The sequence below is a fragment of the Oncorhynchus gorbuscha genome, linkage group LG19 (genome assembly GCF_021184085.1).
Source record: "Oncorhynchus gorbuscha isolate QuinsamMale2020 ecotype Even-year linkage group LG19, OgorEven_v1.0, whole genome shotgun sequence".
NCBI classification, from domain to species: domain Eukaryota; kingdom Metazoa; phylum Chordata; class Actinopteri; order Salmoniformes; family Salmonidae; genus Oncorhynchus; species Oncorhynchus gorbuscha.
The window spans coordinates 17,008,337-17,032,352 of record NC_060191.1 but is presented as its reverse complement, the minus strand read 5'-3'; the positions used below and the strand labels follow the sequence as shown (position 1 = coordinate 17,032,352).

General features: G+C 42.4%; 2 protein-coding genes across 2 annotated transcripts in view; one reads left to right on the top strand and one right to left on the bottom strand.

Moving 5' to 3' along the window:
• The window catches only part of mindy3 (MINDY lysine 48 deubiquitinase 3), a 50,925-nt gene extending 32,262 nt beyond the window's left edge, over positions 1-18,663 (bottom strand). The window contains exons 1-10 of the mRNA XM_046313554.1: positions 17,528-18,663; positions 17,341-17,420; positions 16,924-16,984; positions 16,365-16,550; positions 16,091-16,142; positions 15,619-15,733; positions 15,453-15,526; positions 15,227-15,306; positions 14,771-14,841; positions 13,969-14,049 (exon numbers count right to left, since the gene is read on the bottom strand). Of these exons, the coding sequence (XP_046169510.1) occupies positions 13,969-14,049; positions 14,771-14,841; positions 15,227-15,306; positions 15,453-15,526; positions 15,619-15,733; positions 16,091-16,142; positions 16,365-16,550; positions 16,924-16,984; positions 17,341-17,420; positions 17,528-17,621 (894 nt within the window). The 5' untranslated portion in view covers positions 17,622-18,663. The remainder of the gene's footprint in view (positions 1-13,968; positions 14,050-14,770; positions 14,842-15,226; positions 15,307-15,452; positions 15,527-15,618; positions 15,734-16,090; positions 16,143-16,364; positions 16,551-16,923; positions 16,985-17,340; positions 17,421-17,527) is intronic.
• The window catches only part of si:dkey-12j5.1 (probable assembly chaperone of rpl4), a 29,548-nt gene continuing 23,137 nt past the window's right edge, over positions 17,606-24,016 (top strand). Inside the window, exons 1-8 of the mRNA XM_046313563.1 lie at positions 17,606-18,223; positions 18,358-18,459; positions 18,712-18,901; positions 22,751-22,860; positions 22,992-23,138; positions 23,242-23,394; positions 23,588-23,709; positions 23,796-23,919. Of these exons, the coding sequence (XP_046169519.1) occupies positions 18,835-18,901; positions 22,751-22,860; positions 22,992-23,138; positions 23,242-23,394; positions 23,588-23,709; positions 23,796-23,919 (723 nt within the window). The 5' untranslated portion in view covers positions 17,606-18,223; positions 18,358-18,459; positions 18,712-18,834. The remainder of the gene's footprint in view (positions 18,224-18,357; positions 18,460-18,711; positions 18,902-22,750; positions 22,861-22,991; positions 23,139-23,241; positions 23,395-23,587; positions 23,710-23,795; positions 23,920-24,016) is intronic.

Genomic DNA, 24,016 nt, shown 5'->3' with positions numbered 1-24,016 from the left:
AATATTCCAGAAGTGTTCAATTGGGTTGAGATCTGGTGACACACAGGGTTGCAAAGGGTCTGAAACTTTGAAATACATTTGGGAAGTTAAGCCCTGGAATTAGTGGAATTTTGCTTAAATTCATTTAAAAAAGATAGCTTATAACAGTGAACCTAATTGAGTGTTAATTCACTTATTTCCATACATGTTTAATTTTAAAACATTTATTTTACAAAGGAGTTCTTTAATCTAACTGCTTAACTATTTATCTGTACATGGAATTGCATTTGTTTTTTTTTTCTTTACAGGAAATGCCACAAGCACTATCTGATGTGTGGAGACATTTCACTGCAGTTAATGTATAAGGAAAAGCTGTGTACATTTGCAAATACTGTGCCAAATCATATGAGAAGAATGCAACAAAGATGCAGAATCATCTGGCCAAGTGCATAAAGTTCCATCAGCGCTCATAACAAGCAACCTCTGACAAATGTCCCTCTACATCTATTCGAGGTGAAAATGATGAATCAGACACCTTATTGATAGCAAAAGCTCATGGTCATCCTGGAATCAGAAGTTTTTGACTCAATGGAGGAACGCAGTCAGTGAAATGCTGATGAATGTCTTGCTCAAGCTGTGTGTGCAACTGGTTCACCTCTGATGCTCACAGGCAATGTGTATTGGAAGAGATTTCAGAATGTTCTTTGCGCAACATAAAGCATGTCTGGTTGGAATGGTGTATCTACTCATTTGCTGGATGCAGAGTTCAAGTGAAGGTCAAGCAAATCATAGAGAAAGCAGACTATTGCAATCATCTCTGATGGGTGGTCGAATGTTCATGGGCAAGGAATAATTAACTACATCTCCACCCCTCAACCAGTATTCTACAAGAGCACAGACACATTGGTCTCTACATTGCAGATGAGCTGAAGGCAGTCATCGATGACCTCAGACCTCATGCATTGAATCTGCTCATCAAGGACATCATGGCACTGAAAACAATGGCTACACTCTACAAGAGAGCCAAGGAAATGATTAGGCATGTGAAGAGGCATCAAGTTATAGCAGCAATCTACCTCACCGAGCAAAGTGAGAAGACCAACCGACCAACCAGTTCTCCCGCACATTGGCTAACCGGGCTATCTGCATTGTGTCCCACCCACCAACCCCTCTTTTACGCTACTGCTACTCTCTGTTAATAATCATTAGTCAATAGTCAGTGCATAGTCATTTTAACCATATCTACATGAACGTACTACTTCAATCAGCCTGACTAACCAGTGTCTGTATGTAGCCTCGCTACCTTTATAGCCTGTTTTAAAAAAGCTTTTTTTTTTTTTTTTTACAGTTTTATTTCTTTACCTAAATATTGTTCACCTAATACCTTTTGTGCAATTTTGGTTAGAGCCTGTAAGTAAGCATTTCACTGTAAGTTCTACACCTGTTGTATTCAGCGCACATGACAAATAAACTTTGATTTGATTTGAATAAGAACACCACATTGAAGGTGCCCAACAACACCCGTTGGGGTGGTGTTGTCATCACATTTGACAGTCTCCTGGAGGGGAAGGAGTCAATCCAAGAAATGACCATATCACAGTCTGCTGATCTGGACAATCTCATCAAGAGGATCCTCCTGGATGAAGTGTTTTGGGAGAGAGTGGTAAGCAGCCTGACAATGCCATCTCGTCTGAGTTCAGACTCTGCTTGCAGAATTAAAATAAGAAATCTGTACTTCACTGTTGCTCCAAGCAGAGGAAACTGCAGTTCAGAAAAGCATTAAAAAGCGTGAAGACTTCTGCCTGAAGCCCATACACACCGCAGCATACATGTTGGACCCCAAGTGTGCTGGCAAGAGCATCCTGTCTGATGCAGAGATCAACAAAACCTATGGTGTCATGACTACTGTGTCTCGCCACCTTGGCCTGGATGAAGGCAAGGTTCTTGGCAGTCTGGCGAAGTACACTTCCAAGCAAGGGCATTGGATAGAGGTGCAATACGGCAGTCGTGCAAACATCTCATCAGCCACCTGGTGGAAGGGACTGTGGATCCGAGGCTCTTTCTCCTGTTGCCTCCATTATCCTCAAAATCCCACCAACATTAGCCACGTCAGAGCGCAACTGGTCCTTGTTTGGGAACACACATACCAAGGCACACAACAGGCTGACCAACACAAGGCAATTTGCCATCCAGGCAAATTTGAGGCTTTTTGAGCCTGACAACAAGGTTGGAAAGTGACAGTGATGATGACGCCTCAGAGTCTGATGTTCAAGGGGTGGACACTGAGGAGGTCGTTTTGGGTAGCCTTCCACAAGCTTCCCACAATAAGTAGGGTGAATTTTGGCCCATTCCTCCTGACAAAGCTGGTGTAACAGTCAGGTTTGTAGGCCTCCTTGCCCACACAGACTTTTTCAGTTTTGCCCACAAATTTTCCATGATGGCCACTCCAATACCTTGACTTTGTTGTCCTTAAGCCCCCTTGCCACAACTTGTGAAAGTATGTTTGGGGTCATTGTCCATTTAGAAGACCCATTTGCAACCAAGCTTTAACTTCCTGACTGATGTCTTGAGATGTTGCTTCAATATATCCACATAATTTTCCTTCGTCATGACGCCATCTATTTTGTGAAGTGCACCAGTCACTCCTGCAGCAAAGCACCCCCACAACATGATGCTGCCACCCCCGTGCTTCACGGTTGGGATGGTGTTCTTTGGCTTGCAAGCCTCCCCCTTTTTCCTGCAAACATAACGATGATCATTATGGCCAAACAGTTCTATTTTTGTTTCATCAGACCAGAGGACATTTCTCCAAAAAGTACGATCTTTGTCCCCATGTGCAGTTGCAAACCGAGAGCATCCTGTCGGCTGTATTACCGCCTGGTACGGCAACTGCTCCGGCCACAACCGTAAGGCTCTCCAGAGGGTAGTGAGGTCTGCACAACGCATCACCGGGGGCAAACTACCTGCCCTCCAGAACACCTACACCACCCGATGTCACAGGAAGGCCATAAAGAAAATGTAGGTTTGACTAGATTATTGCCTCTCTTTCAGTTCATGGAGGCCATTTTGGATTGAGCTGTGAATGGGGCAGCATTGTGTTTAGCTGGCCCATAAGGTATAAGTTTGATGGCAGTACTGTTGTTTTTGTTCCGGAATCACTTTGTAAATAAACACCCTGAAGCACAGAAGAACTTTTGTGGCTCCGCCATCTTTTTATTTTGATAGAGGTTAGGTTTTCCAGTATAGCCTTCTGGCCTACTCTACGTGACAGAAATGTATGTAAAATATATCACTAGCCACTTAAAACAATGCTACTTAATATAATGTATTACATAAAGATGCAGTAGATGATATAGAGTACAGTATATACCCTACATTACTCATCTCATATGTATATACTGTACTCTATATCATCTACTGCATCTTTATGTAATACATGCATCACTAGCCACTTTAAACTATGCCACTGTTTACATACCCTACATTACTCATCTCATATGTATATACTGTACTCTATACCATCTACTGCATCTTGCCTATCCCGTTCTGTACCATCACTCATTCATATATCTTTATGTACATATTCTTTATCCCTTTACACTTGTGTGTATAAGGTAGTAGTTTTGGAATTGTTAGGTTAGATTACTCGTTGGTTATTACTGCATTGTCGGAACTAGAAGCACAAGCATTTCGCTACACTCGCATTAACATCTGCTAACCATGTGTATGTGACAAATAAATGTTTTTTTTTTTTAGTCTTGGCTTTTTTTAATAGCAGTTTTGGAGCATTGGCTTCTTCCTTGCTGAGTGGACTTTTCAGGTCGATATAGGACTCGTTTTTACTGTGGATACAGATACTTTTGTACCCGTTTCCTCGAGCATCTTCACAAGGTTCTGGGAGTGATTTGCACTTTTCGCACCAAAGTACGTTCAACTCTAGGAGACAGAACGCGTTCCTGAGCGGTATGACAGCTGCGTGGTCCCATGGTGTTTATACTTACATACTATTGTTTGTACAGATGAATGTGGTACCTTCAAGCATTTGGAAATTGCTCCCAAGTAATGAACCTGACTTGTGGAAGTCTACAATTTTCTTCTGAGGTCTTGGCTGATTTCTTTTGATCAGAGGCATTGAGTTAAGGTAGGTCTTGAAATACATCCACAGGCACACCTCCAATTGACTCAAATGATGTCAATTAGCCTATCAGAAGCTTCTAAAGCCATGACATAATTTTCTGGAATTTTCCAAGCTGTTTAAAAAGGCAGTCAACTTATTGCATGTAAACTTCTGACCCGCTGGAATTGTGATTTCACTTAGAATTCACTGTGTCCTTAAACAATTGTTGGAAAAATTACTTGTGTCATGCACACAGTAGATGTCCTAACCGACTTGCCAAAACTATGGTTTGTTAAGAAATTTGTGATTTTAACTCAATTGTTTAAAAAATTTCTATTGGAATGATTTAATAATTTGCAATTATGTTTACTCATAATATATCCAATGAAAAAAAACATCTACATTTAAACGGTATTAACATTAATTTGCATATATTTCCGATAAGTCCCATATTCCCATGGAAAGTTTACACCTCTGAATATTCCCCAAAATGTGCAACCCCACACACAGACACTTTAAACCCCCTATGCTCCTTTGAGACCCCTCTTTCAAAAAGTCAAATCTCTTAACCATGATAGCCAAAATAAAACAGGCAACTGTGCATTTTTATTAATTAATTAATTTAAAACCTGCTTTCAACATACATTGTATCCCTAATTTACTCAAGTGTTTCCATTATTTTGGCAGTTACCGGTACGTGTGTAGCGTGTGTGGGTGTGTTAAATGCCAGGCCTGCTAGTATGTCTTTGATGTGTGTTTTATTAGAGGCCTGGAGATGCTGCTGAGTTTAGATTACATGTCATGTCACACACTCCACAGTGAAGGGGTGTGTGTGTATTAGCCCCATCTCCTTCAGCCATTTGTTTGCTTGCACTGGACCAGAGGACTGCATTCTCTAAATGTGCATGAACGTGCACACACCCCGATGGTACCAAGACAGTGTGTGTGTCTGCGTGTTATGAAAATCAAGAGGAATGCATTCTGAACGAGCTCAGAACCTAATTCTGTTCCCCAAACCCTCAAGTCTGTATTGAGTCTTACGAATCAGATCTAGCTCCTGAACAGCAACAGAAACCCTCCTAAAATAGAAACACTAGTCCAGCTCATCTCTATCCATCTGGTTCTCTCCCCTTCCACTTTAATTTGGGTGTTTCCAACCCTCTTTCTATCCCTCTCACCTTCCCTCCCCCTCTCCTGAGATGTAAGGAGCTGTAGATGGGTGTAGCCTTACCCCTCTCGTCGATCACCCTCTTCAGCTTCCCCTTCCTCTTTTCTCTACCCCTCTCTCTTGGTCCCTCTGTTCTGTCCTGACACATACTTTCATCTGTCTCTCCATCTATCCATCCCTGACCATTCTTTCCCTCTCTGTCACGCTAACAGGAACTCCTAGTCTACAGTGTCTGTGTGGTGTTGGTTTAGTGTTTCTCTTTGTTAGGTGGAGAGCCTCTTGAAGCAGAAGACTCAATAACACTCAGACCTTTGTCCTGGCTAAGAGGGGATGAGAGGTGTGTGTGTTAGGGTAGAGGTGTGTGTGTGCCAGAGACAGACAGGTGATTAATGGGCTGTCATCAACAACAAGCTGTCTGGGGTCTCTGAACAACAGCACAAGACTAAAGAGAACAGGGATATACAGGACAGCTATAGACCGAGACCAGTCACAGACAAGGGGCCAGGCCCTATCACACACAGCCTCTGTCCCTGCTAGAATAGAACAGGTCAGATGTGTCAGAGAATATTAATGACTGTTACTGTACACTTCTTTCACTCAGATCTAGCTGTGTGTGTGCGCACACTCACGGGTAAGGTACCATAGCTCTTTTCTCTTTCTTAGATTCTCTGAAAGTGAGACCTTCCTCAGACTTAATGACCCATCCGCTCTCTCCCTCTCACTTTCTGAGACATTTAGGGACATGTATAGTACAGACAAGTAACATCAGACACATGCTCTTTGGGGAAAGACACTGTGTGTGTGTGTGTGTGTGTGTGTGTGTGTGTGTGTGTGTGTGTGTCTGTCTTTAGGGACACTGAGGCTGCTCTATTTCCCATTAAATCACTGACCCATAACTGTGCTACTGCACACACACAAGCCGGTTAAACCATCAGAGCGTGTAAACACACACAGACACACAGCTCCCGAGAGGGGCTTAAGGATAAGAGGATGGAGGCCTGTGAATCTCATCACTCTCAGATGGAAAGAAACACTACAGAGAGAAGAGAGAAAGAGAACATGGTCCCTAGGGAAGCCAGAAGCCCTTTTAAAGTACATCCTTCCTTCCGCACTCCTATCCTTTCAGGATAAAAATATGTCATTATGACTGATGTGACATGACAGGATAGGGTTAATGACGGGGCTGTAGTGGAGCAGGTTGAGAGCTTCAAGATCCTTGGTGTCCACATCACCAACAAACGATCATGGTCCAAACAAAACAGTCGTGAAGAGGGCACGACAACACCTATTCCCCCTCAGGAGACTGAAAAGATTTGGCATGGGTCCTCAGATCATCAAAAAGTTCTACACATGCACCAGAGAGTATCCTGACCAGTTGCATCACCACCTGGTATGGCAACTGCTTGGCCTCCGACCGCAAGACACTACAGAGGGTAATGCGTACGGCCCAGTAAATCACTGGGGCAAAGCTTCCTGCCATCCAGGACCTCTATACCAGGCAGTGTCAGGAAGGCACCAAAAAAATTGCCAAAGACTCCAGCCACCCTAATCATACACTGTTCTCTCTGCTACCGCACGGCAAGAGGTACCGGAGCGCCAAGTCTAGGTCCAAAAGATTTAACAGCTTCTACCCTCAAGCCATAAGACTCCTGAACAGCTAATCAAAATGGCTACCCGGACTATTTGAATTGTCCCCCCAATTTTTATGCTGCTGCTACTACTCTGTTTATTATCCATGCATAGTCACTTTACCTCTACCTACATATTACCTCAATTACCTGGACTAACCTGTGCCCCCGCACAATTGACCCTGTACCGGTACCCCCTGTACATAGCCTCGCTACTGTCCTTTTTTTGTTGCTCATTAAATCACTTATTTTTCAATTTTTAACTGCAGTTTGAGTAAATACTTGAACACCTTTTTTTCTTAACTGCATTGTTGGTTAAGGGCTTGTAAGTAAGCATTTATTTCACTGTAAGGTCTACACTTGTTGTCGTCGACACATGTGACAAATAACATTTGACTGGATTAACTGTTAAGTAGAATTACGTAAAGTAACATGCTATACATGACATCAGAGCTTAGAGCCTGGGAAACTTTTGCAACATTTTTATAGGACAGAAAATTTGGCCAACACATCAAGAAAACATCCCTGGTCATCCCTACTGTCTCTGATCTGGCGGACTCACTAAAAACAAATGCTTCATTTGTAAATTATTTCTTGTTGGAGTGTTCCCCTGGCTATCTGTAAATTAAAAAACAAGAAAATGGTGACTTCTGGGTTGCTTAATAAAGAATTTGAACAGATTAATACTTTATATCATACTTAAGTATATTAACTGCCCAAATATACTTAACTATCAAAAGTAAATGTTAAAACCAAATACTTCCAGACTTTTACTCAAGTAGTATTTTACTGGGTGACTCACTTTTACTTGAGTCATATTCCATTGAGGCATCTTGATATTCCATTGAGGCATCTACTTTTACTCAAGTACGACAACTGGGTACTTTTTCCAACACTGCGTAAAACGCATGTCATAGTGTCAAGGTTTATGATCACTATGTTTGTACAAGATGACTTGGTGTGGTACCCTGGGTTGTCTTGAACAGAATGAGCCTGTTTGTTGTGAAGGAAATTTGCTGCGCACCACGCATCTCAATGCACACGACTAATTTCTGAGAACCAAAATGATGATCTGCCTTGTGAAAGCCTAACACAAAGATCTTATTTTATACTTTCGCTAGTTATGTTGGCAATAGAAGTTTTCAGATTATGCTCACCTGACCCAGATTGAGATTTATAATGGACCAACTGTAATTGGGTAAAGGTGGGGATACTGGGCTGTGTTCAAAACAAGCTACTAGTGTGATTGCTCTAGTTCCTCAACAGGACAGCTAAGAGAGATTGAAATAAATAAATATGAATATATAGTTGAAGACTCTTCTTTGAGACAAAGTGCAATGAATTACTTCGGAACTATGCACACTTAGGAGAGGTATGGATGTTGTCTCAGTTTTCAAATACACAAAATCTTCTCTCCTCAATCTCTCCTCTCCTGCCTTTATTCCTTCTCCTCCCTCTGTAGTCTCCTCTCCTCTCCTCCTCTCCTCCTCTCCTCTCCTCCTCTCCTCTCCTCTCCTCTCCCGCTTCTGTGGTGACAGAAGGCCTCAGATCCCATTACAGGCCATTATAGATAGCCTGTAATGGGATGAAGAGAGGTGGATGGGGGGTGAGAAAGGTAAAAAGAGGGAGGGTGGTGGAGGGGGGAGCTTTTGTCCTATTAGATCAGATAAAAACACTAATGCTATGAGGCAGTCACACACTAATGGTCTAAAAGCCACACTGTAACAATGACGGGCCATCACACACACACACACACACACATTAGTGGTCCTGTGGTCCTGTGTAGCTCAGTTGGTAGAGCATGGCGCACAGGGTAGTGGGTTCGACGGGACCAAACGTAGAATGTATGCACACATGACACTACATTAGGGACACAGGGGAATCCTAGCACAGGCATCACAAGATGCATGGTTTGAGGTCAGCTCCAGAGCTCTCTCAACACTAACACACTGAACGCTGCTGTCGTCACACACATGACATGAACTAGTTACAACTGTTCTAGATGTGACATTTACTCTTCTCCCAACCCACAGTAATGACACGGTGTGCAGTACGCACGTGTGTGTATGTGAAAAAGAGTATGCACGTCTGACGGGGCAGACAGCTCCTCTCCCTAATCAGTGTAGCGTCAGCTGCATGAGCATGGAAGAGAACCCAAATCGGATGCCATATCCTACAGATCTTTGCTTACCATAATAATAAGTGTAACCTGCTTAATTGCTTACACAAAAGTTAATGGTTTGAAGTACAAGGGGTAAAACATATATATATATATATTTCTGGTTTTAAATTTGACACTTTTCATGATATCCTATTGTTAGTTACAATCTTGTCTCATCGCTGCAACTCCCAACGGGCTCGAGAGAGAGAGAGGCAAAGATCGAGTCATGCGTCCATCTGAAACAAGCCGCGATGCTTCTTAACACCTGCTTGTTTAACCCAAAAGCCAGCCGCACAAATGTGTCGGAAGAAACACCGTTCAACTGACAACTGTAGTCAGCTTACAGGCGCCTGGCCCGCCACAAGGAGTCGCTAGAACTCGATGAGCCAAGAAAAGCCCCACGGCCAAACCCTCCCGTAATCCGGACGACGCTGGGCCAATTGTGCGCCGCCGTACGTGTTTTTCTATAAACCTGATTACAGAATTCTCAGAGGCCTCAACTTGTGACAATCCAACTTTGAACTAGCTCTAGCTCCTGAATATCACTCTCTGTACCAAAATCAGCAGATGCCTAACTGTTCAATTGAAAAGTTGAATGAGATTCATACCACCCCACGTCTGCAATGATGCATGTATACGTAATTCAGAAAGACTATATAGCCTTGAGTAGAGGACGACCGATTAATCGGAATGGCCAATTAATTAGGGCCTATTTCAAGTTTTCATAACAATCGTTAAATCACCGATTATGGCCGATTACATTGCAATCCACAAGGAGACTGCGTGGCAGGCTGACCACCTGTTATGAGTGCAGCAAGGAGCCAAGGTAAATTGCTAGCTAGCAGTAAACATATCTTATAAAAAACAATCCAATTTAAAATAATCACTAGTTAACTACATATGGTTGATGATATTACTAGTTTAACTAGTTTGTCCTGCGTTGTGTATAATCAATGCAGTACCTGTTAATTTAAAAAATAATTAATTTTTTAAACATGCAAATTTAGTTAAAATAAATTAATGTTAGCAGTCAATATTAACTAGGGAAATTGTGTTGCTTCTCTTGCATTCAGTCAAAGCAGAGTCAGGGTATATGCAGCAGTTTGGGCTGCCTGGCTCATTACGAACTGTGTGAAGACCATTTCTTCCTAACAAAAAAACACAATTAATTTGCCAGAATTCTACATAATTATGACATAACATTTAAGGTTGTGCAATGTAACAACAATATTTAGACTCAGGGTTGCCACCAGTTTGATAAAATACAGAATGCTTACGTATTTCACTGAAAGCATTTTGTTTTCGAAATGATAGGTCATTAATATGGTCAAATCCGGAGACTAAGGCTCGTATTTATTTGTGTTTATTATATTATAATTAAGTCTGATTTGACAGAGCAGTCTGACGGTGGTAGGCAGCAGCAGGCTCGTAAGCATTCATTCAAACAGTACTTTCCTGCGTTTGCCAGTAGCTCTTCACAATGCTTGAAGCACAGCACTGTTTGACATCAAGCTTATCAACTCCCGAGATTAAGCTGGCAATACTGAAGTGCCTATAAGCACATTCAATAGTCAGAAGGTATATGAAATACAAATAGTATAGATAGAAATAGTCCTATAATAACTACAATCTAAAACTTCTTAACTGGGAATATTGAAGACTCATGTTAAAAGGAACCACCACTTTCATGTTCTGAGCAAGGAACTTAAAAGTTAGCTTTCTTACATGGCACATATTGCACTTTTACTTTCTTCTCCAACACTGTTTTTGCATTATTTAAACCAAATTGAACAAGTTTCATTATTTATTTGAGACTAAATTGATTTTACTTGTGTATTATATTAAGTTAAAATAAAAGTGTTAATTCAGTATTGTTGTAAATATATATATATATATATATATATATAAAGTCAAAAGGTCCTCCAATAATCGGTATCGGCATTGAAAAATCCTAATCGGTCCACTAGGCAGGGTAGCCCAGTTGTTAGAGAGTTGGACTAGTAACCGGAAGGTTGCAAGTTCAAACCCCCGAGCTGACAAGGTACAAATCTGTCGTTCTGCCCCTGAACAGGCAGTTAACCCACTGTTCCTAGGCCGTCATTGAAAATAAGAATTTGTTCTTAACTGACTTGCCTAGTTAAATAAAGGTTAAATAAAAAAATAGCCTTGAGATTCAAGAATAATTGGCCTTTTAGGCAATTTGTTTCTTAGCCATTAGGGATTTTTAGCCACTGCTTTTGACATAGTGGAGATGTAAATGCCATACTATGCTATTAATTTTGTGCTAGAGCCTAGATGCTAGATGCATCTAAGCGGTATCTTGCCCTCATATCTGCATATTGAATTTAAATTCATATACACAAACGTGTTACTTCGACCACACCATGGCCTTGAGTCTCCTTTCTCTCCATCCAAGTGAACAAATCAGTAATGAGGGGTCCACAATGTCCACAGTCTCCAGCAGGACAAACGGATCCAGATGGGGACTCTGGGATCACATTCCCAACAGGAAAACATCCACCTGAGGGCACACACACACATCTCCTACGTCCATTAATGCTAATCAGGATCAGGTTCCCCGCTCACAGGAATGTGTGTGTGTACTATGTCACCAGTGCCTTGACTACCAATAACCTCCATGGCTCCCATCGCAGTCAAATCATGAGGACCATGACTCACGGTCCTCATCTGGTTCATCTAGTTTGCCTCTACATGTGTTTCAGACCCCTAGCAGGCAGACACTACCCAGTACCCTGCTTTATCCCAGGGGACATGGAGCAACTGCTCTAATCTAATATGATAGTTTACTCCAACATTTCCAACCCTGAAGACATGAGCGGAGTCGTACAGTACGATACACAACATCTACACAGATGATATGGGACTTGGATTCATCTTAATATAAGACCCCTTTAAAAGGCCTGGAAACTGCTGACAAACTTCTGCTTTTGGAGTTATTGATCACTTTATACAATAATTGTATTATCCATTTCTTCAAAAATCCATTGGGTGTAGTGTTATGAGGTAGGTAAACGCTAGCTGTAACATTCTGTTTTCCTCTGATGCCATATCCAGTACCAGAGAGAATCAATTAGCTCCGCCTTAAGTTGATTACTGGCTTTGATACGCAGGTATATACAGTTCCACACACGATCCACAGCCAACAGAATCCAGTGCCTGTATACATATGCAGAAGGATCTTTGAATGAGTGTAAGAAATTCTTCCAAGAATAATCTAAAATAGTGCTCCAAATTGTTAAAGTCATTTTACTTCAAGATAGAATGTGCAGTAGGGGAGAAACAGTCCCACCCCACCACCATTGTTATAGGTCGTCATCAATAAAACTTCACAATATGGTGCAGAGCATTTGATTTGCCTGCTAGAGGGCAAGGAGACCCCAGCTTTACTTAAACCATTGACAACTACATGCCGTTTTCAAGGGATTGTTAAATAAAAAGTGAATTATTTGGTTGTAATATAATCACCCCTTAAATTTTAGATTTTTCCATACAAAACAATTGCGCATATTTAGCTCAGCCCTTTCAGAGTTATACAGCATGCTCATGCTCAGTAAACATCAATTGATTATGTCATACATAAGGGTAGCATAGGTCTCTCAATATTGGCCACCATTAGTTGGATATTTGAGTGATAAAATAATAGTGAACTATACCCGACAAGTATGAGTGGTTTAGGTTCATTTCCCCATCCTTTGTGGGCTCTGCCTGTCAAACAGCAGAAGGGCACATTTGCTGATGCACTGTTAGCTGATCATATTTACCAAGCAAGCTACCAGTAGAAACGTTGTACAGTTGGCTAAACATAGTTGTAAGTAGACATAATATTCTTTTTTATCCAACCAATGTAGACCTACTTAGTGAAGTTAGCTAACATCCCCTTTTCAACTTTGTTAAAGTGTTTGAAAAGTTAGAGGCATAAATATCGTACCCGTCAACAAAAAAATGCTAACCTCCCCTTGTATTGTAATGGTGAGAGGTTGTGTCTTGGACGGGATAATATTTGTTCGTCTAACTTTTTCACTCATTATTCACGATTCATTCCGGACTATCTGTAAACATGGTAGCATGTTTAGAAACATACATTATTTACCATTAATTTCTATGGGGCAAAAAATTATGTGAAACCACCAAAACAAACAGCAAAAGCATCCAACAAGTTTGTAGGGTTACAAACTTGATGTAAACATTGTGTGCTAGGAATATGGAACCAGATACTCAACTTTTGACTATTTAAATACACATACAGTACCAGTCAAAAGTTTGAACAGCTACTCATTCCAGGGTTTTACCTTATTTTACTGTTTTCTACATTGTAGAATAATATTGAAGACATGTATTTGTTTAGTGTGTTGTGTAGTGGCTTTGATGGCATGCACCCCACTTGTTTCTGCCCCACCAAGATTTACATGCTAAAATCGCCACTGCATATTGTGCACTGATGACTGAGGGGGGGGTGTTGTTTTTAGTAACTTCTTTGTTGTTGTAATATCGCAAAAAAATGGGGCAGTTTCACCATTAAGGAGCCCAGCTTTAAGAGTCCCTTTGTAACAATTGATAAACGTTATGAACATGCCATCATTTCTCAACCCCCATATCAGCTGTGTTACACACACACTGCTTCACCCAAAACACTGGTGTGTGTGCATTTTACAAGCTGGTTGGCCCAGTTGCAGCTGACCACAAGGTTTCAAGACAACGCCAAAAAACAGCAGCAACTAGCCATATAAGACCATACTACTGCAGTCTCTCTCATGTGAACTGTGCAGTACTAAATCTGTTAAAGCACATTCCTGGTTCTTCTTTTTCTGACCTGCCCGTTGGAAGAGAGACTGGCTTATATTACACACAGACACACATGGCCCAGGTTGAGTGTGTGTTTTTGTGTGATTCTTACCTTGGCGAAGAACACTGAGAGATGAGTCTCACTGCCAAGGATCCATATAGGGAATTTAGGAGACTTCAGGAACGCACCCACCTGAAACACACATACAAACCAAAATTGGAGCAAAGCAGTTCTGATTCAGATTCCAGACCAACTTAACTGCCTGAACCCAGACCAGGTTAGTTTTACAGACTAAAGGCTTTCTGATGCCATTTCAACTGACAAAAGGAATGATCAGGGAATACAATCTGATGACGTAATAGAATATGTACAGTAAGAGAGAAGAAAATACTCATATTGTTACTAATACAATGGTTGTTCAATGAGCAGGTTTATAGCATGAACATACCAATGTACCCAGGTCTAACTAATCTACCCAGACTTACTCAGCTATTCTACTACTCTACTGTAGTCCCTGCTCCTTACACATTTCCTGTAGCCACTCTTATTTTATATTAATGTAAAATGTTATTTTCTCCCTCGAATCTCACAGTATGTGTGAATGTCTATAGGGTTGGGGTTAGGACTATTGCCTCCAAACACATTTTCACATGGGATCTTGCAGTGGTTTGTTTTCCACCACTATCCAGATCATAAAATGTCCTACTGCACAGAGTCAGTCACACAAAAGAAGTGGCAGTATGTTTGAGAGAGGGAGTGTGTATGACAATGTATTTATTTGTAGTGCTGATTCTCTCACAGAATGTTTGAATCTCTCTCCGCAATCATTCGTGACTAGTGAATGAAAACAAACTCACCACTATGGTTTGGACATAACAAGCCTGAAGGAATGTCAGTCTGTGGTTGTTCGTACCTTGCAGTAGCGTAGTGACTCCATGAGAGTGAGGAAGCCAACTGATGCCTGGTTGTGGATACCATGGAGCTCTGAGGGAGGGAGGGAAGACCAGCTTAGACCAAAAAAAAAAAAATGAAACAGCTTCTTTGGTCTCTGTGTGTATGAAAGTTTGACTGACCACTGCCATCTAGTGTTCAGATGTGGTATCACAGTCACCAGGAAACTGGACAACGTCTTCGCAACACCTTCCGTAAACAGCAATTAAGTCGCCAAATGCTCATTGAAGAAAAGATTCCATTTAAATCACGCTGCCAGATAATGAGGTTTATTCGATTCCCACAGGGGACCAGTATGGGGGGGGGGGGGGGGGGGGAGTATACAAATGTATGCACTCACTAAGTTGCTCTGGATAAGAGAGTCTCCTAAATGACAAAAAATATTACAAGTAAGTCAGCCTGTGTGTGGAGTACTTACTCATGCCAGAGCACTCCCTGTCTCCGTCCCACACATTAGAGACAGCATGGCCCGTCACTAACAGGTTAACCAGACTCTGACTGCAAAGAGACAGAAAAGTAATGGAGAGAGAAAGAAAGAGAAAGAAAAGTAATGGCTTAAGCTTTTTGGAACATCACTTATGTCAAGTTGTCAAAAGAAATATAGCTGATAAAGATTCAATAAAGTGATGGATCAGGGATTGTACCTGCCGTGGCCATAGACTGGATCTATGAGAGGCTCTGTAGTATCTTCAATCTCATTCCTGATGTTCTCTATCCTCTGTAGAGACAGAAAGAGAAGTGGTTACACACTCACATACAAAGAGAGCAGAGTAACATGCACACATACAAACACACGCAGACCCTTATTACCTTAGTGAGGATGACAGAGTAGAGGAAGAGCAGGACTCCACAGCGCCCTTTCCAGGATTCGTAGAGAGACACCACCTCCTCTCTAAGCTCTGATAATGACTTCACAATACGCTTCCTGTAGAGATGAGAGGTCAAAGGTCAGGGGCTAGAAGTCATGCTGACAGTGTTGTATAATGTCATTATGCAATGTGCCAGATGGCAATCGGATGCTCCTCTGGCAGAAAATGAAAGATTGTGTGTGTCTCATTAAGGAATCAGTGAGGAGTGTGCGTGCAGAGTCAGGAGTGTGTGCTGAGTCGGCAGGTTGTAAATCATTATTGAGAAACTCCAGTCACACACACAAGCTTAGCCAACCCCAGACAGATGGAGATACACACTAGCATTCCTGACTTTCCTGCAATGTAGTGGTCCTTTCATCTCCATGAAGTCATGGCCAATAGAGAGATGAGCCACAGTCAGTAGAGTTACTTACTGGAGGATGCTGTGAAACCGCGCAAAGCCAAGATCCTCAGCAGCCAAAGCAGCTACACACAGGAGACACACAGATGCAAACATACACATTTCAGTGACACAATTTAGTAACGTTGACAGAACACATGTCATTATTCTAGATTAACAGTGACAGCAATACTACTCACTATGCGGTCTACCCACTATCATATGCGATGATTAATACCATCTCACTATAGCAATGCAGTTATTCATATTACATGGGTATTAGTGGATAGATGAGTAGTGGGACTCACTGGGTTGCTGGTCTTGCTGGGTCTGGCTGGTCTCCGGACCCCCTGTCAGGGATGTGTGAGTGGTAGTGTGGGGGCACTGTCCTTTGGCCCAGGTCACCAGGCAGTAGGAGGTGGTGGAGGAAGTAGAGCAGGCCTGTTCCAGGATCTCAGCCAGAGTAGAACATAGGGCCGCTTTCTGCTCCTCCTCTACAAGGAACAGAAGATATAGGCTAGGTTTCTAATAAATAAATAAATATATAGTTATGATGCATCTCAATTTGGAGCTCTCTGTTTAACAGGGTCAGTTTGGGATCAGAAGTTAGGATTACCTGTGACGTGTCTCTAGTTACAACTTTTTCTGTTAAACAGGGTCAGGGCAAGTTTTCCCAAACTCAGTCCTTGGGACCCCAAAATGTGCATGTTTTGTTTCTTCCCTTAACACCACAGAGCGATTTCAAATAATCATCAAGCGTTAATAAGTTGAATCAGCTGTGTAGTGTTAGGGCAAAAACCAAAATGGGCTCTCCTTGGGGTCCCGAAGATTGAGCTTGGGAAATGCTGGGTTAGAGGTCAGGGTTACCTGTGATGCGTCTCCAGTTAGAACTCTCTCTGTTAAACAAGATGTTCTTCAGAAGGAAGGCCTGCAGGAAACACACAATCAGGTTAATATTCTACAAGCTGTAACCCATCTCTATAGGATCAAAAACACAACCTGCCATCCTCATCAACCCTATCCACACCCTATCCACTCTCTCTAAGAACAGATGTATGCGAAGACACTCCAGCACCATAGAGTACTATAATAAATACACAGTAGTAGAGAAGGCTTCTCAGCTGAGTGCCTGTCAGGTGACTTCTGTAAAGTGCTATCTAAGAAGATGTGTGCCTGTCCTGATATCATTCTGGTAACAGACACCAACACCCTCTACCTGGTCATAGGCTAGGTCATGTTTGTGTGTAAGGTTATGCACTGTCTGGTCTGGGGACTGGTCAATACCTGTACAGGAGCAATGACAGCGCAGGGTCCTCCTTCAAACTGCTCCAGTGCTGTGTGTTCTGTCTCACTGAAGACCATCCCTAAAATACAGGAATCACAGAGTCAAATATTTTGCCCCACCACTGACAATGTCTAGGATTGTGTTCAGGTTAGAGGGGGGTGCGCCAGAATGCGCGAAGTAGCTTACCCTGGGTCCATCTCCGGAAGAGTGAAGCGGACACCCCGTTGCTGCCTGGTCTTTCCCAAACTAGATCCACAACCTCTTTATTTAACTCCCCCATCGCTCTATTACACTGGTCCAACAGCCCTGGCAAACGGTTAGCTGTCTAGCTAACTACAATCAAATACAGAACTGTCACTGCGCACACGGCCACGGTCCGGATAGCTAACCTTAGCTAGCGTTGTGGTTTACTCTTCAACTTTCCAGGAACTGGTGCTTCGCTTCCCTTGTCAAACGGGGCCGGTGGCATCGGCCACAACGAAGCTCCGTGGCAGGGCAGTCTCCCCGGTCTGACCAGCGGACAGATGGGAGATACGAGCATCAACGTTAGTTAGCTACCTAGCTAGTAAAGTTCATGTTATGTGGGCGCGTCTGACCGGCTATCTTAGCGTGGGCCAATATCTCCAGCAAAGCAGCGGGCTTAAACTAGTTAGCTGCCTGGTCAGCTGTCCAGATTGATAACAATATGTTAGGGAGCCAGACTGTTAGTTGACTGCTCAATTCTCCTTGGTCCAAGTCGTAACGTTACCTTGCTACTAGTAGCCTGCTAACGTTAACTCGTTAGTACCAATTTGCTATGTTTTAGCTAGCTAAATGCATAACGTTTTGACGTTCCAAAGAGCGCTGAGGCGGTGGCAGTTTAAATTCAGGTCTGCAATGACGGTAAGTTTAGTCAGTTTTTAGAAGGCAAACACCCGTGATAGATATCAGAAGTAGTACATTTTTTGAAAATAATATATGATTGTCGTCGGTATCAAAGACTAGCTGGCAGTATGTCATTCGTCTATTTACAACAGCTGTTTGGAAATGTGTATTGAGTGAAGAAAACGCTCGTAGCTGTGGATTGGTCCAAATCCAGAATGTTCTTGAGGTATGGGTTCCAGCTTGGCAGTCCATTGGTGAGTTCTGACTGTCAATTATTCACATCATATCTTTCCCGCCTATTTTCCGTTAACAATACTCCAATGACGTTTGTTTCAACAATTTATCAATGGAATTTGATCAAAGACTCAACTAATTAAGGTTGTATATAGTACACGAGACAAGAAAACGTAACATCAAATCGATTGCCTTTGCATTTTCAAACTGCGACCGTTCTTACTGCCGTTCACAGTTAACTGGAACTGTTTGTCCACTATCTTTCTCCGTAGCTGCTGGGTTAGCAGTACTGAGCATGTGCACTCACACCCTACGCGTGGACAAATTTGTCCCCAATATTTTTACAGTGATTCTGACATAAATTATAAACTTGATTACAAATCGTCATTGTTGTAATGGGAGGCCAAACCAAGGGCAAAAAGAAGAGCAAAGCCAGGAGGAAAGATCCGCGCTCTAACGGAGGTATGTTACATACAGTAACTAACGTGTTAGCTAGACCGCTATAAAGGACAACTAGTGTTGTCCATGTGTGATATCTGTTATATTATGTGTGATAGCTACAGTGTCTTCAGGAAGTATTCATACCGATTGACATATTTCATATTTTGTTGTTTTACAGCCGGAATTCAAAATGTATTAAATAAATATTTTTTCCACACCCTTCTACACACAATACCAAATCAAATGTGTTTATAAAGCCCTTTTTACATCAGCAGATGTCACAAAGTGCTTATACTAAAACCCCAAACAATGCAGATGTAGAAGCACGGTGGCTAGGAAAAACTAGAAGGCATGAACATAGGAAGAAACCTAGAAAGGAACCAGGCTCTGAGGGGTGGCCAGGCCTCATCTGGCTGTGCCAGTAAAACCAGATAATTCTTCAAGATTTTCAAACTTTCATAGATTACCAGCAGGTTCAACTAGTAATCACTGTGGTTGTAGACCACCGGTCAGTACCTCAGGAATAAATGTCAGTTGGCTTTTCATAGCCGAACATTCAGAGGTCGAGACAGCAGGTGTGGTAGAGGGAGTCGAAAACAGCAGGTCCGGAACAAGGTACAGTAGTATGTCTGGTGAACAGGTCAGGATTCCATAGCCACAGGCAGAACAGTTGAAACTGGAGCAGCAGCAGCAAGACCATGTGGACTGGGGACAGCCAGGAGTCATCAGGCCAGGTAGTCCTGACGCATGGTCCTAGGGCTCAGGTAGTCCAGGAGGGAAGGGAGAGAGAGGGAGGATACTTCAATTCACACAGGACACCAGATAACACAGAATAATTACACCAGATATAACAGACTGACCCTAGCCCCAGGCACATAGACTATTGCAGCATAGATACTGGAGGCTGAGACAGCGGGTGGGTCGGGGGACTTTGTGGCCCCTTCCGATGATACTCCCGGACAGGGCCAACCCGGCAGGATATAACCCCACTTCTTTGCCAAAGCACAGCCCCCACACCACTAGAGGGATATCAACAGACTACCAACTTACTACCCAGAAATACCCCATATTGACAGAGTGAAAACATTTGTCAGTGATTACAGCTGTGAGTCTAAGTGCTTCCGACACCTGGATTGTGCAACATTTGCCCATTATTCCCCCAAAATTATTAATGTTATGTCAAAATGGTTATTCTTCTTTGCAAGACAACCATTTGCAGGTCTTTCCATAGATGTTAATTTAGATTTAAGTCAAAACTGTAACTCGGCCACTGTCTTTTTGGTAAGCAACCCCAGTGTAGATTTGGCCTTCTGTTTTCGGTTATTGCCCTGCTGAAAGGATAATTAATCTCCCGGTGTCTGGTGGAAATCATTCTGAACCAGGTTTTCCTCTAGGTCTTCACTGTGCTTAGCTCCATTTGGTTTATTTTTTTATCCTCAAAGTGAAATCCCTGATCGGTTTCCTTCCTCTACAGCAACTGAGTTAGGAAGGACGCCTGTATCTTTGTAGTGACTGGGTGTATCGATACACCATTCAAAGTGTAATTAATAACTTCGCCATGCTCAAAGAGATATTCAACGTCTGCTTTTTGATTAACCCTTCTACCAATCGGTGCCCTTCTTTGCGAGGCATTGGAAAACCTCCCTAGTCTTTGTGGTCGAATCTGTTTGATTTTCACAGCTCAAATAAATTACCTTACAATCATATGTATGTGTGGGGCACAGGGATGAGGTAGTCATTCAAAAATCATGTTAAGCACTATTTTTAGTCACAGAGTGGGTCCATGCAACTTACAGTTGAAGTCAGAAGTTTACATACACCTTAGCCAAATACATCACCATTTCTGACATTTAATCCAAGTAAAAATTCCCTCTCATGTCAGTTAGGATAACCACTTTATTTTAAGAATGTGAAATGTCAGAATAATAGTAGAATCATTTATTTCAGCTTTTATTTCTTTCATCACATTCCCAGTGAGTCAGAAGTTTACATACACTTAATTAGTATTTGGTACCATTGCCTTCAATCGTTTCACTTGGGTCAAACATTTCAGGTAGCCTTCCACAAGCTTCACACAATAAGTTGGGTGAATTTTGGCCCATTCCTCCTGACAGAGCTGGTGTAACTGAGTCAGGGTTGTAGGCCTCCTTGCTCAAACAAGCTTTTTCAGTTCTGCCCACAAATTTTCAATAGGATTGAGGTCAGGGCTTTGTGATGGGCACTCCAATACCTTGACTTTGTTGTCTTAAGCCCTTTTGCCACAACTTTGGAAGTATGCTTGGGGTCATTGTCCATTTGGAAGACCCATTTGTGACCAAGCTTTATCTTCCTGACTGATGTCTTGAGATGTTGCTTCAATATATTCACATAATGTTACATTCCTCATGATGCCATCTATTTTGTAAAGTGCACCAGTCCCTCCTGCAACAAAGCACCCCCACAACATGATGCTGCCACCCCCGTGCTTCACGATTGGGATGGTGTTCTTTGGCTTGCAAGCCTCCCCCTTTTTCCTCCAAACATAACAATGGTCATTATGGCCAAACAGTTCTATTTTTGTTTCATCAGACCAGAGGACATTTTTCCAAAAAGTAAAATTATTGTCCCCATGTGCAGTTGCAAACCGTAGTCTGGCTTTTTTTATGGTGGTTTTGGAGCAGTACCTTCTTCCTTGCTGTGCGGCCTTTCAGGTTATGTCGATATAGGACTCGTTTTACTGTGAATATTGATACCTTTGTACCTGTTTCCTCCAGCATCTTCACAAGATCCTTTGCTGTTGTTCTGGGATTGATTGGCACTTTTTGCACCAAAGTACGTTCATCTCTAGGAGACAGAACACTTTTCCTTCCTGAGAGGTATTTATTTTTTTAACCTTTATTTTACTAGGCAAGTCAGTTAAGGACAAATTATTATTTTCAATGACGGCCTAGGAACAGTGGGTTAACTGCCTGTTCAGGGGCAGAACGACAGATTTGTACCTTGTCAGCTCCGGTATTTGAACTTGCAACCTTCCGGTTACTAGTCCAACACTCTACCCTGCCGCCCCAAGTGACAGCCCATGGTGTTTATTCTTGCGTGCTATTGTTTGTACAGACGAACGTGGTACCTTCAGGCGTTTGGAAATTGCTCCCAATGATGAACCAGACTTGTGGAGGTCTAAAAAATAAATTCTGAGGTTTTGGCTGATTTCATTTGATTTTCCCATTATGTCAAACAAAGAGGCACGGAGTTTGAAGGTAGGACTTGAAATCAGAAGCTTCTAAAGCCATGACATAATTTTCTGGAATTTTCCAAGCTGTTTAAAGGCACATTCAACTTAGTGTATGTAAACCTCTGACCCACTGGAATTGTGATGCAGTGAATTGTAACTGAAATAATCTATCTGTAAACAATTGTTGGAAAACCGACTTGCCAAAACTATATTTTGTTAACAAGAAATTTGTGGAGTGGTTGAAAAACGAGTTTTAATGACTCCAACCTAAGTGTATGTAACCTTCCGACTTCACCTGTATGTGACATTAAGGACATTTTTACTCCTGAACTTTAGCCTTGTCATAACAAGAATAGGGGTTGAATAGTTATTGACTCAAGACATTTCAGCTTTTCATTTTACTTTTTCAAAAACATCATTCCACTTTGACATTATGGGAGTATTGTGTGTGGGCCAATGACAAAAAAAAAATCACAATTTAATACATTTACCATTCAGGCTGTAACACAACAAAATGTGGAAAAAGACGAGGGGTGTGAAGGCACTGTAGCTCGCTAGTCCAATCAGGCAATTACAACCTAGCGAGCTAACTTGCTAGTTAGCAACTGTAGCCAGACTTATGTAGAATATTGTTGACAATAGGGACTGTGTTGCAACAGGCCCTGGATTGGCAGGTCTGTCACCTCAAGATAGAATGAAGTTGAAGATGCAGGAGAAAGCCAAGAAAAAAACTGCTGAAAAATATACTGTCGAACAACTATTGGAGAAGGTAGGACGGACACACACACACACACACACCAGACATACTCTCTCTTTCTCCTATTTCAGATGGAGACAGGAGTGTATGGACAGTTTGGAGTTTGCCACACGCTGTACACTAACATCTGTGTTGTGTTTCAGACGGAGGAGTGTATGGACAGTTTGGAGTTTGAGATGGCGGGGAGGTTCTGTCAGCGAGCACTAGAGGTGGAGCCTGACAACCTCCTTACCCTGGACCTGCTAGGACACATCCACTCTGAACTGGGAGACACACAGAGGGCCAAGGAAATATCCTTCAGTGTGTGTGTGTATGGTGTTTGCATGCATCTCTGTGTGCATGTGTGTGTCGTGCAAATGCACATGTGTGTGTGTTCCTTAACCCCAGCTCTAAGTGTTTCTGCATGCAGTGCAGTTGAGTCCTGAAGAAGGTCATAGTAAATACATGTCTCTAGGGCAGATACACACAGGCCAGGAGGCTGTGCAGTACTACACCAAAGGAGTACAGATACTACTGTGTATGCTGGAGAAACACGCACAAGCCACAGTGAGTATATGCACACACACTCATGGGATCTTGTTGAATGCATGTCTAACACAGAACACTAGGAGGAGCTGTTTCTTCAGTCTGAACACGTCTACTGACTGTCACAAACTGACTGTGTCACAAACTGACTATCACAAACTGGCAGCCAGAGATGCTGAATACTACTACCTCAACCATCTCCCTGTCACCACAGGCAGGAGCAGGAGCTGAGGCAGCAGCCTCTCCACTCCAGGACTCGGGGTCAGAGATCCCGATAGCCAGACACGTGTGTGTGGCCTACTGTTCTGTGGCAGAGATCTACTTCACTGACCTCTGGTAACACAAAAATCATATATACTAATTTGTTACCTGAAAGGCCTGTTGTGTATTGAATTCACAGATTTGTGTGTGTTTGTGTGTAGTATGGAGGAGAGGGCAGGAGATCAGTGTCGAGAGGCCATAGAACAAGCGCTGACCTATCAGCCTGACAACCCAGAGGCTCTACAGCTGATGGCCAGCTACCTGTTCAGTACAGAGAAGAACCAGGTCAGTACACACACACACACACACACACTGTATGACTATAAATCAGAGGCAGGTATGTCTCACGCTAAGTTATCATCTTGTTAAAGCAGCGATCAGA